Genomic DNA, 18,328 nt, shown 5'->3' with positions numbered 1-18,328 from the left:
TTTCTTCAACCTGAATGAGTCTATGACTCTCCAACTGGCTTTGGACTTCCCAAATACAGCCAATCTCTGCGAAGCCCACACCAGCTCCACATACCGAAGCGTGCAAGAAGCTCATGGACTTTCCTCCAGACAGCATTTAGAACATTATCCATGCCCTCCTCACTGCTGGCATCTTAGTGCATGAAGCTACCACTTCCATCCATGAATTTCAACCAGCCCGACCACCTGCCAGCAGCTTCCCTGCTGCTACTCATGCTGCAATTAAGCCTTGCTTTCACCCTGAGTGATGCAGAGCCCGGGGCACAGCCTGGATCTGGACGCATCCTGCAGCCCTGCAGCTCCCATCGGGGCTACCACCTCGTCATCGTTTGCTTCATTAAGAGTCACCCTGGGTGGGATTTGGATGTAGACTGCGAGATGAGCTGAATCACACCCTGCGAGCTGGCCCTCGTTGCAAAGGGAGTCTAGACAGCGGGGAGACATCTCCTCCCAGAGATACCTGCACCAGGCTCCCCACATCAAAGGTCTCTCTGCTCTGCGCTGAGGCTGTAATTAAGCTCCCTGGGGCAGGAGGCTGAGGGTTTCTCCCAGCACCAGCTCATCTCCCACCATGGCTCCATCCTAGGAGGTTCTTGTTGCTGCTGCAGGGGCTCCTCACCTGATGCTGGAGCAAAGCAGGGAGGCCCAGCAGCAACTCCCCCTCTGCTTCCAGCTTCTCAGCTCTCCTGCAAGGAGAACCCATGGCAGGGATGGAGATGCAGACATGTCAGGAGATCCTTGTAACCCATTTTGGTGCTAACTGACCCCAGAATTCAAGGAGAAGGAATAGTGGGAAGGACTGTCCTGGTGGGCAGAGGGAGGCTGAAAGTCCTTGCAAACACTGCAGCCCACCAGCGACTCGCACGGAGTACAGCAGGTTAGAGAAAGCCCAGGAAAGCAGCCACCTAATTACCTGGAGGAACCTGCTCCGTGTCACTCATTGCAACGGAGAGCCTCATCCTCAGCCATGCAAAACCCCCAAGGGAATGCAGTGCTTGGCCAGGACCTGGAGATCTACAGGTGGGACAGCTGGGTGACGTGTTTTCCTTTCAGAGGGGTTTTGTGCAGGTGGGTCATCCCACAGAGCCAGCTGGTGAGCACAGAAAGAAAGGAAAGCAGCAAGAGGAGGGTAAGGGCAGGTGGGCAGGGGGAGAGGAGCCAGCTGCTGGTCCCACCTGCCTGCAAGGTGTGTAACGTGGTCTTCATGAAAGCAGGGATGGTAATCCTCAGCTTGCTGCTGAAAACTGAGCTCTATAGAACACAAATAAAGCCGATGTCGAAGGATTAAGGGTGGGAGAGGAGAATCCAGCAAGCTGCTGCCTAGACAGCAGCCCCAGAAGAGCAGGGTGGTGCTGCTGGGGGGTTTGTGGGACTTGGCACCGTGGAAAGGTCAGAAATCTCTCCATCCTCTATCTGGGGGTTGCTGCAAAGCCACTGCTGGGAAATCACAGAGTTGTTCTGCTTGGAAAAGGCCTCCAAGATCACCAAATCCAACCGGAGCTGGGGACAGCAGCACAACTTCCTGGGATGATGTACGTCACTCTGGAGCTCACCCTGTGCTCAGCTGTGGGGCTGAGGGGTCGGGATGATCCCCAGTGCAGTGGGCACAGAGCTGCTCCCCTTCCTCCCACGGCTCCTGCAGGCTGCTCCTCGCACAGCAGCACCGGTTTGAAGCAGAGGGAACAGGAGTTACCCAACCTCGGTACTCTGAGCAGCTCCAGGGCAATGGGAAAGTGCAGGAACTCGTCAGAGCTGCAGTTGATTTGCAGATATTTATTTGCTTATTAGATGGCATTTGGCTAATAAATCCTGAGAAGTTCCAGAATGTGAGCTGATAAACCTTCCCCGGAGCTCCACCAGCACCTTGCCCGATGGCCAGCTTGCCAGCATCCCTAATTAAACCCGTTTTGCCTTCTTAATGGAGCCCTGGGAGTCAGCCAGAGGGGCAGGAGGCGTTCCCTGTGAGGAAGGACAGCAGCATGCAGAGGGCTGGCAGCCCCAAAGAGCCTGGTGAGCACATTGTGTGGGTGCTCTCCATCCCTTCGTGCACAGCGTGAGGCTGGGAGGGGCTCCAAAGCGAGCAAGGCACGTGGAGATCTTTGTGCACAAGACTTCTGGAGCATCCCGTGGTCCCCTCCTTCCCATCCCAATGTATTCCCACCTGATGTCCCGACACCCCTTCCACCCTTGGCATTGCCTCTCCTTGCTGCCTGCCCCATCCCAGCTGTCCCCATGCTCCTATCCAGCGGGGCTGGTGCCAGGTATGAACTCAGGGGATGACTCAGCCGACCGGTTCAGATGGAGCAGGGACAGCCCCACGCTTCCCTTCCAAGCCTCTAGCTCAGCTCAGCCCAGTACAGGCTGTTCTGGAGCATCCGAAAAGGTTAGTTAACTTGAAATATGGCTTTTCAAAGGGTTTGTTACATTGCCCCTCCTTCAGGCTGCGCTGTGTGGCATGTGCATGCCACGTGGATGGGGGATTTGGATCATAGAATCATAGAATGGTTGGGTTGGAAGGGATCAAAGTTCCACCCCTGTTGTGGGCTGGCTGCCCCCCACCAGCTCCAGCCTCCCAGGACCCCAGAGTGGCCTCAGGCACCCATGGAGATGGGGAACCCCACAGCTTTGGGATGTTGAAGGGTCCCACAGAGCACAGGACTCGGCCGCTGGCTCTGGTGGCCCTGCCATGGCCAAGGCACTGCCAGGTGGCAGCGTGCCCATGCACAGAGGAGACATCACCACCACGACTGGATGGACACAGCATGATGGAGCAGAGCTGTGCTGGGGAGGGTGGGCAGAATTCGGTGCTGAAATGCTTCATTTGGGTGTTTTTCATTTCGTTTGGGTGTTCTCCTGCACAGAGCTCACTGCTTGCAAACAAACAGTGCTTTCTGCTCGGCAGCCAGCCTCCGTGGGAAGGCAGATCGTGCACAAAGGGAGAGCTCGCCCGACGCCAGCAGCAGCAGCTCTGTGCTGATCCCAAGAGCAGCTCTGGGCGGGCCCAGACAAGGCTTTTCTCAGTGTTTTGTTAAAAAATGCGAAATAAAAAGCCCACAGAAATGTTTTTAGAACTCTAAAGCATGCTGGCCTGTGCCAGCAGCTTCCCAGTCTACCCCAAGAGCATCCATGCTGCTGTGGTGTTTCATAGACATAAAGCCCTGGACATTTGCTCTGCTCCTATGCACATCTCCTTCTGCAGGCCAAGTGTTGGCCATGCATGGCTGAAGGACCCAAGGGCTCTGAATTACATTTTGGGTGCTGCTGGTGGACCTCCCCAGCAGGACCTTCTCCAAAAGGAGGAAGATGCTTTCTAGAAGATGCTTCATGGCTCTGGGCAGCCTGGTCTGGTGGTTGCGATCCTGCACATAGCAGGGGGTTGAAACGGCATATTGTGAGTATTGTGGTCCTTTTCAACACAGGCCATTCAATGGTTTTGACCCATGGGGTGAAATAGTTTGACAGCCTGCAGGCTGAACGTGTTTCCAAGAGTTTGGGGTTAGCCAAAAAGTCCTATTTCAGTATGTTCTAAAGAAAAAGCTGTCAACTATTTCACTCCAACGCTTAGCTGAATTAATTTTAATATACGCAGGAGAGGAGTTAGAAAAAGATGAAACCTGCATCCAAATGTTCTGTCCTTTTTATCCCATGCCCAAATACAGCAGATCTAAGCCATGCATGGGATTTTCTGCCTGCAAGCAGGCTGGCAGATTGCTGAGAGATCTGTGGGCAAGGGAGCCCAGAATGGGGAAAACCAATGGACGTTGTGTGCTGCTGCAGGAGCAACACGTTGGCTTACCCAGAGGCTTCTGTTTTGGGGTTCAGTGGCTGCGTTGGGGGTTGAGCTGGAGCACCCACCACCTTGGATGCTTCAGTAAGCATCTCTCACTTTAAGCACCTCTCACTTCCCAGAGCCCCAAATGTGGCATACGCAGAACCACTGTGGAAATCTACCCATAGATCTGCAGCACGTGGGGATGCACATGGGGGATGGCCAGGAGCTCTGGGCACTGCAGGTCTAGGTGCTATTGCACACAAAGCTCTCCCCTTGGTCACAACAGCTTTCTCAACTATTTTTTGGGAAACTTGTGCCCAACCCAAATTCTGATCCCCTTGGCAGTAGTTCCACAGAGACAGCAAACCTCCTCCACCATGACGGCATGGATCCAGCCCTTGGATCTCTTGGATGCACATGGACAGCATGGATAGGACGAGTGGTCATGGCCTTTAATTGCACCAGAGAAGGTTCAGGTTGGATATTAGAATCACTCTATGGCCAAACAGCAGCCTGTAGGATGCTGTCATGGTGGCATGGTGTAGGGCAAAATCCTCCCATCACAGCTGTGCTGAAGCAGAGCCGCTGCAGCGAGTTATTCCCTAATTATGTCCCAGTGCATCACTCATCATGAACTCACTGACAGCCCAATCCACGTGGGCAGGTTGCAGGAGGCAGGTTTTGCCCACAAACACTTGTGCTCTGGGCCTCCTCCTGGCTGCAGAGCTCTCTCTGAGCTCCAAGGAGGGCGGACTCCTTCCTGTTTTCGGGACTCGCAATGACTTCATCGTGTTTTCTCAGCACAGATCAGAGGTTTAATGGAGAAATGTGTTGTGTTAATCCATCGAGTGGGTTTGCGGGGAACGAGAAAGTGCAGCGGTGTGGGAAAAAGAAGATGGAAGAAGAAAGAACAACATGAACAACGAACAAAACAAAGAAGTCCTACTATTCCTACTACAGGATTTGGGCTGGAAATGCAGGATTTGAAGAATTTGCTATACTCAGCCCCGAAAGGAGGCACTTTACTGCTCCCTCTTAATTAGGATGCTGCTGCAAGAGGAGCAAGGACGTGTCCCTCGCCCCAGCCATCTCCGTGCCATCTATCTCCCAACAGCTCGTTTTAATTATGCAATTAGAGTGTGTACAAAGCTTTCCGCGAGCATTAGTGGGTAATTAAAACAGATGGTGAGCTTAATGGGACTGACTCCTCTTTCTTCTCGTAATTAATGTGTTAACAGTTTAGGGGCCAGCCTGTGGAGATGTTCTGTTATGCGGGGTTGGACGCACGGTCATGGAGGTGGTGGTGGCTGTGACCAGTAGGACAAGGGGGAATGGCCTTAAACTATAAGAGGGGAGATTTGGATTAGATGTGAGGGGGAAATTCTTTATCCAGAGGGAAGTGAGGCCCTGCAGTGCCCGGAGCTGTGGATGCTCCAACCCTGGAGGTGCCCGAGGCTACAGTAGGGACTGGAACTGGATGATCTTTGAGGTCCCTTCCAACCCAAATCATTCAATTATTCGGCTTTCCCAGCCCTCACCATGCTGATAAATGCAGATGGCAGCAAAAAGGACACCAGCAAAGAGAACGTGTCTCATCCCATTACACTGAGACCACATGAGTCCATTCCTGTTGAGCCCCTCTCTCCGGCCACGGTTCCAGCCCCTCCATTGCACAAGGAGTTTGTTGCTACAACAGAAATTGCAAAAAAACACGGAAACTTCTCGCCTCGGCCAAACCCAAACTCAACTGTATACACAGCATAAAATTTAGTTGCTTTAAACTTGCATTTTTTGGCTCAGCTCTCCCAGCCACATCCTGAGCCCGAATGGATTGAATTACCAAGCGCAAAATAAATTCCATCTGAGTGGGCTGCGGCTGTTTTCTGCCCATACAAAGGCCGAGGTGTTTGCTTTGCCTCTTTTTTTTTTCTTTTCTTCTCTTTATCTTCTGCAAGAAAATGAGCTGAGTTCATCTTCATGGAGGAGGAGAGGCCAGGTGCAGCTGTGCTATTGCGCCCAAGTGCTGCTGTTTCCTTGTGACCCACTGCTGTGGCAGTGGGACGTGGGTTTGGTTCATTGCATCCATCTGCATGTTGGCAGGGTCAGCACCTCCCAGCTGTCATCAGCCTCTTGGATGGGTTTCACTGTTGGCTCCATCTACCCCTCCATTGATTCCACCTCCATATGGGAAAGATGTCACGAAACTCTGGCACGGGGACCGGAGAGGTTGTGGAATCTCCTCCTTGGAGATCATCAGAAGTAACCTGGACACAGGGTTGGGCATAGCTCTGGGTGTCCCTGCTGGGGCAGGGCTGAGCCAAAGGGACCCAGAGGACCCTGCCAACCTCAACCGTCCTGTGACTTGGTGGAATGGTAGCATGGCTTTAGCGATTTGCTTCTGCAGTAAGCAGGCAGGGCCAAAGAGGACACCATCTAGGGAAAAAGCACACAGGGTTCACAGAATCACAGAGTGCTTAGGTTGGAAGGGACCTCAATGACCATCCAGCTCCAACCCCTGCCATGGGCTGGGTGCCCCCCTAGCTCAAGCTGGGGGCCCATCCACAGCCTCTGGCACCTCCAGGGATGGGGCACCCACAGCTCTCCATGTTTTCTTCTCCTCCTGCTGCTGAACTATTCAACGTGCTCTGAGATGTTCAGCACAAGCTCTGTGCACGCAGGCTGCAGAGCCACCAGGCAGGAGCAGGGATGCGCTATTTGCAGACCAGAAGCACGCCGGATGCGCCGTGACCCCTCATGACACAGATTTATTTATGGGATGTCTGAAGAGCGCCGCGCATATTTAAATAATCCCTTCAAAGGGACTGGCAAAGAGAAGTTGCTGAAGAATTGATGAGCCAAGCTGACACGGGGATTTGATCTCGAAGCATTTGTGAATTTTATTAATAACTTCAGAGTGGGCGCGCAGCACCCCGCACCGCACCACGGGGCTCCCCAGCTCCATCCCCATCCCTGCCCATCAGGATGAGCCCAACACCTCCTGCCCAACAAAAGGCAAAAGTCTTCCCCAGAACAGGAGCACAAAGCCAATGGTGCCATGCCAACGCTGCCCCTGGAGAGCCATGGATGCCCAAGGGCAGGCTGCAGAGCTACAGCAAGTGCCAGGTCTCAGCACCGACAAAAGTTACTGAAATCAATGCAGAACTCCTCACAGCTAAGGAATTTAGCCTTGCAAAGACAAAACCATCCTGCTGTGCCCGTTTTACAGGTAGAGATAGAGGCTGTGTGAGTCACTTGGGAGGCTGCAGCGGGACGTGACCTTCCTGTGCTTGTGTCCTCACCCTCAGCTCCTCTCTCTCTCCAAGAAAATGTGCCCAGGACCCCAAAATTCCATAGATGTGCTGGAGGCAGCAGCCAGCTGAAGAAATCAGAGAGGTCAGCACCCAGAAAGAGCAAAGCCCTATATGCAGTGCTCACCAGCAAGCAGGTGAGCAGCCCAGTGCCAGATGGGAGCTGGTCATGGAATCATAGAATCGTAGAGGCTGGAAAAGCCCTCTAAGATCACCCAATCCAACCCCCAACCTATCAACCATCAGCATGCACAGGGCTGCTGTGATGGGCACACATCCCACGGGATGGGAGCAGCACCAGCACAGCTCTGCAAGGGAACAGAGCAGCACTTTGTTCATGGCCTCATGGGAAGCACAGCTCCTCCGCCTCTTCCTCCCCATTTATCCATCCTTTCCAAGGCAATTCCTGGAGCTGGTGGCCGTCCCCTCCAGCTAATTAGCTCAGACTTTGGAAATGGGCTGAGAGCCCTGAAAATGCCAGGCTTGTGGGTCAAAACCTGCTGTTAGTGAGCTGGCTGCTGCACATTTAACACAACCTCTGTGAGGCAATGCCTCCCACCCTGGGATCCCTTGGTACTCCATTCTTCAGCAAACAAACCCTGAAGCCATTTGCACCAGCAGCTCCCATCATTCAGCAACGGGGCTGCCTTAAATCACATCCTGCTCCAGGGGGTGCTCTGCATCACAGCATTGGCCAGGATGGGAACTATTGGTTAAAAGCAGTTTCCAAAGGCACTCACAGCCTTCCTCCTAGTCCAGATCCAAACCCCTGCAATTACTGAGTTCTTAACATTGGAAAAGATCTCTGAGATCCACAAAGGCTTCATGGCACTCAATTCAACACAGTGCATCAGCAGGTGTCAGATTGAACATTAGGGGGAAGTTGTTTGCTGTGAGAGTGGTGAGGTGCTGGAACAGCTGCCCAGAGAGGCTGTGGATGCCCCGTCCATCCCTGGAGGTGTTCAAGGCCAGGTTGGATGGGGCTCTGGGCAGCCTGGGCTGCTGTGAGATGTGGAGGTTGGTGGCCCTGCGTGTGGTGGGGGGTTGGAGCTTTGTGATCCTTGAGGTCCCTTCCAACCCAAGCCATTCTGTGATTCTATGATATGGTGGGAAATTAAGTTCCAGCACTGACATCCATTGCTCTGTGAAATTTACGGGGCTGTCAATGCTACAGATGGTGCAAACCCATTATGAAGAAAGCAGATGGCCAGCCAGCAAAGCAAGGCTGGGGCAGCAGACAGCATCAAGTCGGTGCAGGTGATGTGTGCATGTCACAGATGGTGCTTTCACTGGGGGCATTCACCCAGCCCTACACTGCCAGCATGCTTCCTGCCCTGTGCCATGCAGAGTAACTGAGACATGGCCCCTGGCACTCAGCAGCTGGAGCAGCAGGTGTGATGGGAGCCATAGGGCCAGACTGGCATGGCATCCATGGGGTTAGGATGCTTCTGTCCCCACAAACAGCCAAGGTCAGGCTGAGCACCTGATAGAGCCATGGGAGTGGGACCAGACAGCCTTTAGAGCCTCCTTTCAACTCAAACCATTCTGTGATTCCATGAGTCTATGGATATGGGCATCCCTGCTCACCCATTTTGGGTTGGGCAAGAGCAGGCACCCCCATCTGTCCACGTGGAGAAAAGCAGGCTGGTGCCAATGGGGTGCCAACTTCATTTGCAGTGACTCAATGACCTCCTCCTGGAGGACCTGCAGCTCTCAGCTGCATATTTTGACGTTCCCAAAGGAAGAGCAGGGCCTGGGGGTACAACTGTCCCTCTCCCAGCCAAACTCCTTCCCTGAAATGCTGCATGGAGCCTGTTTCTGCGCACTGCACTCAAGCAAAACCTTTTGCTGCTGCTATCCCCTGCCTAGGAGAAACTCTCCTAACGGGGACACTCACTCCCTGTGCAGAGATTTACTCTCCGTGCTCCACCAGAGATTATCTCCCAGTGCTGTTATTCCCTTATCAATAATTCACAGTGCAGCCGCGCTCTCCGCATCTGCGCTGCCTGCATTGCCCTGAGTTGGCTGTGATGGAAGAGCAGCCGTGAGTAAGCGTGGCCCCGCTCAGATCTCTCCTGCTCTCGGCGAAGCAGAACGAGTAATTCACACTGCAGATGACTCACGGCCCCAGGAAGGCTCTCGTTTTAGCATCCCATGGTGGAGAGCACAGCACGCACCCCAGGGAGGGAGAAGTGCCAGCGATGGATTGGGAACTGCTGCTGCTTCTCTGCAGAAGGAGCTGAGCCGCTTTGCTGGTACGCAGCAATACGCATCTCTGAGCTGGAGAGGTGGGGTAAGGGGAAACGTTTGGAGAAATGAAATCCTTTTTCCTGCTTCTTATGCTAATGGAGAAAACCAAGCTGATTTGCAGGAGGACAACACTCGGAGATACCTAATGCATCAAAGCCTCCATCTGTTCCCATCCTCACGCTGACTGTCAAAAATCAGCTTTCCTTCAAGCAACGCCCGCGTCAGTTTGAACCAAAAGAGGCCAATTCTGGAGAGATTTGTAAATAAACAGCTTCTGCAGATCCAGCCAGAAACAACAGACGTGGGCTGGGCCCGATGGGCAGGAATACGTGTCGGAACTGGGAGAGGCAGCGAGAAGAGAGAAGGGACGGATGAAGCAGCCAGATGCAGCAGCCCCCAGCCCGAGGGCAGCACTGCAGCTCCATTCTCCCCCAGCCTTTCCAGGCGGTGACAAAGCCCCAGGCTTTGCAGGGAGCAAACCCTGACAAAACCAGCTCTGCGAGCAGCTTGCACACTGCACGGCTCTGCTGCCACCAGCTGACTGCTGTTTCCCCAGCCAGGCCCTGGTCAAGGGCAATGCGCAGTGTGCGAAGCAGCGCTGAGATCAAAGAATGGTTGGGGTGGAAGATCATCTCTAAGATCGTCTAGTTCCAAACTAGGGTTACCAACCCCTGCATTAGGTACTGCCAGCTCAGGGTGCCCATGGCACCTTCCATCCTGGCCTTGGGCACCTCCAGGGATGAGGTACCATACCATAAATTGGCACAGCTTGGCCCTGTACCCACCGTATGCACATCTATCAACTCCCAACTAAAATTACTTACACTGGTTTGTTTCATTCTTTTGCCATGCTCTGTTAAGCTATGAAATTATTTCTGGTCTTGCTGTAGATTTCCTTCAGTAATAACACTGGTCCAAGCAAGCTTTAAGTGCATCTCCAAGGCCGGATATTAGGAACAATTTCTTCTCCAAAAGAGTGATGAGGTGCTGGCACAGATGCACAGGGAGTGGTAGGGTCCCTGCAGGTGTTCCAGAGCTGTGGGGATGTGGCACTGAGGGATGTGGGCAGTGGGCACAGTGGGATGGGAAAGAGATGTTGGAGGTCTTCTCCAAACTGAATGGCCCCATGATTCTCCTTGCTTGATTCCCTTCTTACAACCCAACAACTTCTTCCACTACTTTCCAGGGTAAAGCTGGAATAAACCATGGTGAGACATGTTCCAAAGTCCTTTACAAACAGATCCGTGCTCCAAATGGAGCAGATCTCTGTCTGGGATGTTTGAGCTTTGGTGAGGAACATCGGCTCATGGCCAACTGCACAACTGCAAGAGACAAACCCAAAGAGCAATGCCCATGAGCTCCACAAGTGCGCACACGGCCAGATACATCTCTCAAGATCCTGCCCCAGATTTCACAATTTTGGAGCTGAAATCACTGTCATAGCAGCAGCCAAGCTTCATGATTTCCTGGGTGAGCAGAAAACAAATGAGGTGTTTTCAGAAGTGACCACAGGACATCAGGATATCATGCGCTCTACATAAATCTAGCCAAGGGTTATTTAGTCAGCAGTTCCTAAAGAAAAAAAAAAAGATGTTTTATTATGCCTCTGACCTGGCCCCGTGCTCCTCCAGCCCAGCAAGGTCTCTGCAGCATCAAGACTGGGATTTGGGTGGATTTAGTCATCGCTCAGAGCTCCAGTAAAGCACCGAGCCAAACAGCTCCCCCCCAGGGGCCAGCAGACCCCAGCAGGGCTCTTTCTTTTCATTTTTGCCAAAGAAAATAGAGAAACCTCCAACAAAAGCTGAGCTCCTGCCCAGGAGATGAGGAGAGGAGGACATGGTTACTTATCCTCAAAGCCAAGACACTTTTCCAGTCACCTAAGAAATCAGGTTTGGAGCCCAGTAAACAGTAAGGAAAATTCAACAAGGGAAACGTGTGACATTTTCCTGGAAGCCTCAGAGGCTGAACAGCCCACATGAACACACCAGCCAAGCTCAGTGATAAGGGAAGGATTCACTCAGCCCTTCCTCATTGCCATGAAGCAGCAGCATCACACCTGCCTGAGAGCCAAAAGACAAGGCCAAGAACATCCCCACTGTGCTCACTCATTCCTGCACTCCAGCTTCTCCAGCAGTGCAGCTGTCAACCCCGAAGACCACATCCAGCTCACATCCTGCCCATTGCTCTGTGCCAGCACTTCTAGGGGCTCTGGGCTCTTCTCCCCCGTGACTTGACAAAGCACATCAATGGAATTCAGGCCATACAAACACAGCACTTGGCCTCCTCGAGTTTTTCTCTTTGTTTGGCAGATTCCAAGACAGATACATGCTGTGATTTGTCAGCAGTGTTGGACAGCCCGAGGAGTCAGATGGCACAGATTGATGTGACTGTGCTTGTGGCAGATCTGAGCCTCACCAGTGCAGAACAAACCTCGTGCAATGGCATCCACAAGGCAGACAGCCTCACTGTGCTGTGAGACAGACCCAGACCTTCAGCTGATGCAGAAAAGGAGGCAAGACAGTGTCACCAGGCACATTTTCTCACCTCTAAGTAAAAGAGTCTTTGAATTACTATCAAAGTTGTATTCTCTTATTTCTAAACACAGAAACAGTGCTACAACATATTGAGTTTTCCCCTTTCCTGTTGATTTTTGCCACAAATGGAACTCTGCCCATTTCAAAACCAGGCCTATGGCTAACTGACAAGCTGGCAAATACAAACTGCCAGACAGCTACTTCATTGTTTCTCTTAAAGCTAATCCCAACTATTTTAATTATCCATTTCAGCTCAACTTTTAGCTGTTTTCCCTTTGGACTGGCTATTACTTTCAGTCATACATAATAAATAGAATGGAAAAGGAGGGAAGTTGGGCTTGTATGAGCATTCACTCACTCCCCAGGCCATAAAAATTCCTTGTTCCTGTTGAGGAGAAAATGCAGTGAGCATCACTGCCTTTTTCCAGCTAACTGCACACGCACCAAGAGCAGCCACAACACTGCCCTGTTCTTATACACTGTAAGGGAAGAGATGGAGGAAAGACCAAGGAAGCAGAGGCAAAACAGACACTCTGCTGAGAAAAGCCAGCAGTTGAACGCTGGCTCGGGCTGCTGAGCGTACCTTGTGTTGATTTGTTCCCCCTGCCAAGGATCTTTCATTGAAGAACTCAGCCAATCCTCATTTGAGCATCCTACTCCAAGACAAACACACCGGTGTTGGCCACCACGGCTGGTAGGGTTTGATATACTGTGTGTAGGTGGACAAGAGGAGGAAGCAGTCTGTAGCAGTGATGATTTGCATCCATATGCAGCAGGATTTTTGGCAAATGCAAAGAAGTTACAAAGAACTGAATTTTAAACATCGTTTGTCAACTGGCCCACATTCTTTTTGCAACACAAGAATACATCCCCCCCACCCGCCAGCCATCACTCAAAGCCTGGTATGCATGAAAGCTCTTTCCCAAACCATAAAAATCATCTAACCCAAATGACTCAAACGGCCATGAGATATCCAAACCAGTCCCAACTAGAGACCACAAGTATCTCAGTGCAACTTCAGTCCAAGGAATTATTTAAACTCGTCTTTTCACAGCAATGCCTCACAAATGGCTCACTCACTATAGTGTTACAGCATTTTTCTTTCCATGGAAACAGCTGCAGTTTTGCTTCTCTGCTATAGAGAACCCCTGAAGTGCCCCTGAGTAATGGATCCTGGGCTGGACAGCAGTTTGGAAAGCAGTCAGAACCCAGCCCTGAGAAGCATATTGATAACACGGAGTAACAAGCATAGGGATCGGGGCCAATCGGGGCACTGCATCAGTACCAGTGCCACCAAAAAAGGGCAGAGAGTCTTAGTTATTGAGGACTCTTTGATGGGGGGCACTGAGGCTCCCAGGTGCCACCCAGATAATATCTCCAGGGAGGTGTGCTGTCTTCCAGGTTAGAGGAACAGGCTAGCAGCCAAGCTGTGCAGCCTGCTGTAGGAAGTTGCTCTGCAGGGAGTTGGCCTCAATGATCCCTAGAGGTCCCTTCCAACCCCTACAGTTCTGTGACACTTTGCTCCTCAACAAGAGACAAATCCCCCAACTCTTCAAAACTGAGAACTCCAGAAGAGAAGGCAGTGATTCAACTTTATTCTATCTCCCGTGCATTTCACAGCTTGCAGGAATGAAACATGGTACTTTTCTATCACCTAAAGAATTATTTTGAAGAAATAGTTTACTATTAGCTACATACACAATCTCGATATAAACCATAAAAGGCAAGTAGCTGCAGTTAAAGAAAGCACAAATCACACATGAAAATTCTTCCCTAAACCTCCTATTCTGCAGACACAAGTTATATACCCATTTTTATTAAGATTTACCCAACAGCTTCACTGAACTAAAAGCATACAATGTGCTTACTTGAATAAGGGTACTGTGCTGGCCTGTGTTTTTTGGAAGCACAGAGGCAGTCTGCTAAGAACACCATTGTCTGAAATGGAAGAAAGATAAGGTTAAACCAAAGGCACGCAGCAGACACAAACTGATCTGCTTCAAGTGGTTCACTTACAAGTTGCAGTATCAGTCCTGAGAAGAGAGTTGCCAACAGGAACACAGAGTACGAGCCCCAAATCTGCATTCCAACGCTTCCTGTTAAATAACCACGGCAGCTCTAGAACAAAAGGCAGGAGAATCATTTCAAGAATGACTGAGTATCATAAATATTGAAATAAATATTGAAATAAAGTCAACAGAAGCTCATACCCTGATCCATGCTGACATCTGACACAAAGCTGATATACTGCTCATCCTGAAACAAAGCAGGAAAGTGTACATGAAAATGCCCAAGTTAATCAGAATCTATTGTCTTCTGATTTGCCTGATGAGTCATGATTTAATTGCACGTTGAACAACTGTCTGCTCATGCCTGATTTCCCTTTGGATTAATTTGATTTTATCTTCTATTCTGTCTGTTACTTCAGTAAGCACCCATTTCCCATGAAGCACCTCCAGAACTGATACCACTCTGTACAAAATTCCACGTAGGACAACTACCAATTCCTTGACAAAATCCCTTGACTTAAACCTGCTGACACAGAATATAAACAAAAGTAAAAGAAATTCATCAGTTATTTATGGCCCAACAACTGGAACTCTATTAAAAACATCACTAATTAAGCAATTTGGACATTTCCTAAACCAAAGAATTAGCCTAATGAATAAAAAGTATAAGAACTGAGAGATATTCAGACAGTTGAGTTTAGCTGCAATTTACACACAAGTAAAGAAGACCAGGCTATCTGCCACGTATATTCTGCTGGTTCTGACATTTCCCCGTTATTATGAAACTTTAGCATTAAGTATTGATTATCCTTAAAAGAAAAGAGAATTCTAAACATTAAGACTACATAAATTTCTAATGACTGAGTTGCAGAAGTGAACATTCACCAGTAGAGGCCTGCACACTGCTTCAGTATGCAGAAAGGAGCCAGTACTGTACATTTCCAATAGAAAATTTATTAATCCTAAAATAAGCACTTTATTTCATGCATTTCTTGGCATGGGGTAATAAGAAAATCCCTTGTAGGAGCTCAACTGCACAGTTTACGGATTCAGGTAGTGCTGTAAGCAGGCAAAGTAACAACACCAAGCTTCCTATAGAGCCACCAAAAAAAAGTAACATTTCTATCTCGCATAGCACTTTAAGATTTGAAACCTAAAAGTAAACTTGGCTCAGGAAACTGCACCAGGTGAGGTGCACGTGTGCTGCAGCTGTCCCACCCTGCCCTTGAAGTGTGCCTGTTTGACAACAAACAAGTACAGGAGTCACACCAAAGCTTACAGGTAGAAGGAAGGATGAAACCATGATGAAACTGCTTCAGTGGATTTCCATTCCTGGTCTTTGATAAAGTTTATGAAATCAGTTTTCGTCCTGGCACCCTGCTATTTCCCAAACACTCTATCTTTATAGCTATTAAAGAACAACAACAAAAAAGTCCATTATTTTATGCAGTCTAAATATGCAACATTTGCTTACACTCAGCATCTGCCCCTATGTGATTTTGCCTTAACTTTTGCTTCAGATAATATTGGCTCTAAAATGTTATCTAATGAACTTGAACACAACCAGATCTAAGAATCTTGGCTTGCTTCAGGTTGCAGTTCCACGAGAAGATAACGATCTGCCTCATGCACTTGCCACACAACAGCATTAATACCAACCTACAGAGGAAAGGTTGCAAAACAGAAACACCCAGGAAAAGGCAGAATAAATATGGCCTGAAGGGAAAAGGAAAAAAATAACAGTGGCATTCATTGTAAGCTCACAGTAGATAAAGCAGTGGTTATCTCAGGGTCTCATTCTTCAAGAGCATGGTAAATCCCATTGGCTTGTGTCAGAAAACATGGAGACATTTCCTCCCTCCTCCAAAAACAGTCACATTGCACGCTCACTGATAGATGGTAACAAAAGCTGTTATGACAAATTGTCCCCTTAACCCTGCATGCAAACAGTTATATTTAATAGCAGTCACATACCTACAACTGGTTTTATACACCTAAATAAAAGCAAATATTCCCACGTAAACTGTCATCAAACACAAACCTGTGCGTATCAAAGCATGGCACAGTCCAAAAGAAAGGCACCTGGACAGAAAGGGAGATTTCCCCACGGGTAGAAGCGATGCCAGGTGATAACCATTCCCCTCAGCTCCTTTGGCTGTAGCACTTTAGAGAAAGCTACTCTTTTTTTTAATTTATTTTTTGGCCACGTGACGTGCAGTTTGCAGCTAACAGACCACGCTGGGTAATCACATGATGTAGGCTGGCAGAGAGAATCTGACACATTGCTGGCAGCATGAAAAAACCCAGCCTGGCTTTTGGTGAGGGCTGGAAATCCTTGGGTCCAACAGGGAGGAGTGCAGGGTCCCACAGCCGGGGAGGAATAACCTCGTGGAGCTGTACAGCTTGGGGCTGAGCTGCTGGAGAGGAGCTGTGAGGACATGGGGGTTCTGGCTGACCAACGGTTGACCAGCAGCTAACAAACGGATGATGAACGGTTAATGAATGTTGACCTGTGGCCGACACTGAGGCAGCAGTGCCCTGGGATGGACGGAGCACGGCCAGCAGGGCGGGAGAGGCGCTCCTCCTGCTCTGCACTGCTCTGCCCTGACGAGCCCACTCCCGGAGCCCTGAGGGCAGTTCCGTGCTCCGCCCCGCGGCAATTCCCACCACGTGCCGTCCTACAGTTCCTTCACCGGGCTCGGCTTGCGCAGCACGGCCGCCTCAGCCGCCAGCCCCGCAGCCACCGCGCGGCCGCCATCTTGCGCCGCGCCCTCACAACACAACTTCCGGGGACGCTGAGCATGCGCATAAAGGTTGCGCCCTGTGACTGCAAAGGGATGGGGGCGGGCTCAAAGAGCGCGGCAGCCTATCGGGAGGCGAGTTACGTGAGGGGGCGGGCTCGTCGGCGATGGATTTGGCCAATAGGGAGCCAGCGTTTCGCTTCCGCTGCTATAGGCGGTGCTGCCGCCATGTTTGTTATGGGATGTTTGAGGGCTCCTTTCTTTCCCTGCATCTTTCAGTGGGGTCTTTGCCATAATTTCGTATCACAGAATCCTAGAATGGCCTGGGTTGCAAAGGAGCACAGTGCTCATCCAGTTCCAACCCCCTGCTGTGTGCAGGTCGCCAACCAGCAGCCCAGGCTGCCCAGAGCCACATCCAGCCTGGCCTTGAATGCCTGCAGGGATGGGGCAGATATCATATCCCACCATTTGTAGCCTTGCCAGCTAGCCTGCAGCACCCATGAGAGCAGTTAAAAAAATGATTATTATTTCAAAGGCACGCCGAGCTCCTTATGGAAACAGCTTGACAGACCCCCAGCAGGATGACCGTGTGACTCCATACCTCCCCGCCACCTCAGGGCTCAGAATTACCGTGCGGTCACTGACTGCTGATCTGCTTCCATGTGCTTTTTTCAACGTAGCCACAGAGGGGCAGAGTTGAGGCTGCTTCGTGGCAGCGAGGAGAGCGAAACGAGCCCTCCCCGCTTCGAGCCGATCTTCACATCCCGCTGTGTTTCCAGGTGCTCAACAGGAAGGCTCTTTTCTTGCCTGATAACGGTCTCCCTTCTTTCTAGGTTGTCTTTCTAAGGAGCTGAGGGACAGGGGATGTTGTGGTCAGCCCACGTTTCTTCCTCCCTGCACACAACCACAATACTTCTGGCTATTTTGGCCAAAGTTGGGCTCACATCCAGTTAGGAAGGAGAAAAAGTACTGCGGATGCACAGAAAGAGTCTGAAGCCTGTGCCTATGAGTTATTAGAGACAAAAGAGGAATTACGAGGCTCTGAACAGTTCTGAACACTGATCAGAGAAGGGGAGATCCAGCCATGAGACAAGGAACATAGGAAAGACCAATACATTGCTGCGGATGCCCCATCCCTGCAGGCATCCAAGGCCAGGCTGGATGTGGCTCTGGGCAGCCTGGGCTGCTGGTTGGTGACCTGCACACAGCAGGGGGTTGGAACTGGATGAGCAGTGTGGGCCTTTGTAACCCAGGCCATTCTGGGATTCTATGGTTCTTCTCTTGATGACATCTGCACCTCAGACAAACGGATCCCACAGGTAGGAGTGGGAGTAGGAAGTGTCCTTCTTTGGGGCTTTAATTTCTTTTGAACTGGAAATGAAAAAAAAAAGACCAAAGCACATGAACGTCTCAACGTTTTGCCCAAAGTTGAAGCTACAGACATTAACAAGTTTTGCCAATTCAACCCGTTGAGTAAGTGGTCACACATGGGGGAAAAAAAAAACAACTTATATATATATATATATATATACACACACACACACCTTATTATACATCCTCATTCCTGCATTTTTTTTTAATTATTTTTTTTCCCTCTTAAGTACCCTTACACGTCCTGACAAAAAGAACTAAACCAGACAGATGATCATAGGAGCGCTGTGGCTGCCCACCTGGG

The 18,328-nt window shown here is 50.4% G+C and overlaps 1 protein-coding gene across 3 annotated transcripts; it reads right to left on the bottom strand.

Moving 5' to 3' along the window:
* Positions 1-12,458: 12,458 nt before the first annotated feature.
* Positions 12,459-17,819, bottom strand: TMX1 (thioredoxin related transmembrane protein 1). Of its 3 annotated transcripts, none has more exons than XM_090141940.1 (5): positions 17,284-17,819; positions 14,114-14,159; positions 13,920-14,021; positions 13,772-13,841; positions 12,459-12,644 (listed from the first exon to the last, which is right to left on the bottom strand). In XM_090141940.1, exons 1-5 carry the CDS (start codon positions 17,313-17,315, stop codon positions 12,544-12,546), a joined length of 351 nt encoding a protein of 116 aa, XP_089998066.1. In that variant the 5' UTR covers positions 17,316-17,819; the 3' UTR covers positions 12,459-12,543. The 3 variants fall into 3 exon arrangements, 2 of the variants coding, with proteins under 2 accessions (XP_089998066.1, XP_089998067.1); XM_090141941.1 differs by having other exon boundaries at positions 12,625-13,557; XR_016467187.1 differs by lacking the exons at positions 12,459-12,644; positions 13,772-13,841; positions 14,114-14,159; positions 17,284-17,819 and adding an exon at positions 15,995-16,678 and having other exon boundaries at positions 13,946-14,021.
* Between the last annotated feature and the right edge of the window lie 509 nt (positions 17,820-18,328).

Source organism: Phasianus colchicus, chromosome 5 (assembly GCF_987193195.1).
Source record: "Phasianus colchicus chromosome 5, bPhaCol1.hap1.1, whole genome shotgun sequence".
NCBI lineage: Eukaryota > Metazoa > Chordata > Aves > Galliformes > Phasianidae > Phasianus > Phasianus colchicus.
Note: the sequence above shows the minus strand (reverse complement) of the source record. Positions and strands in the feature narration are given on the sequence as shown.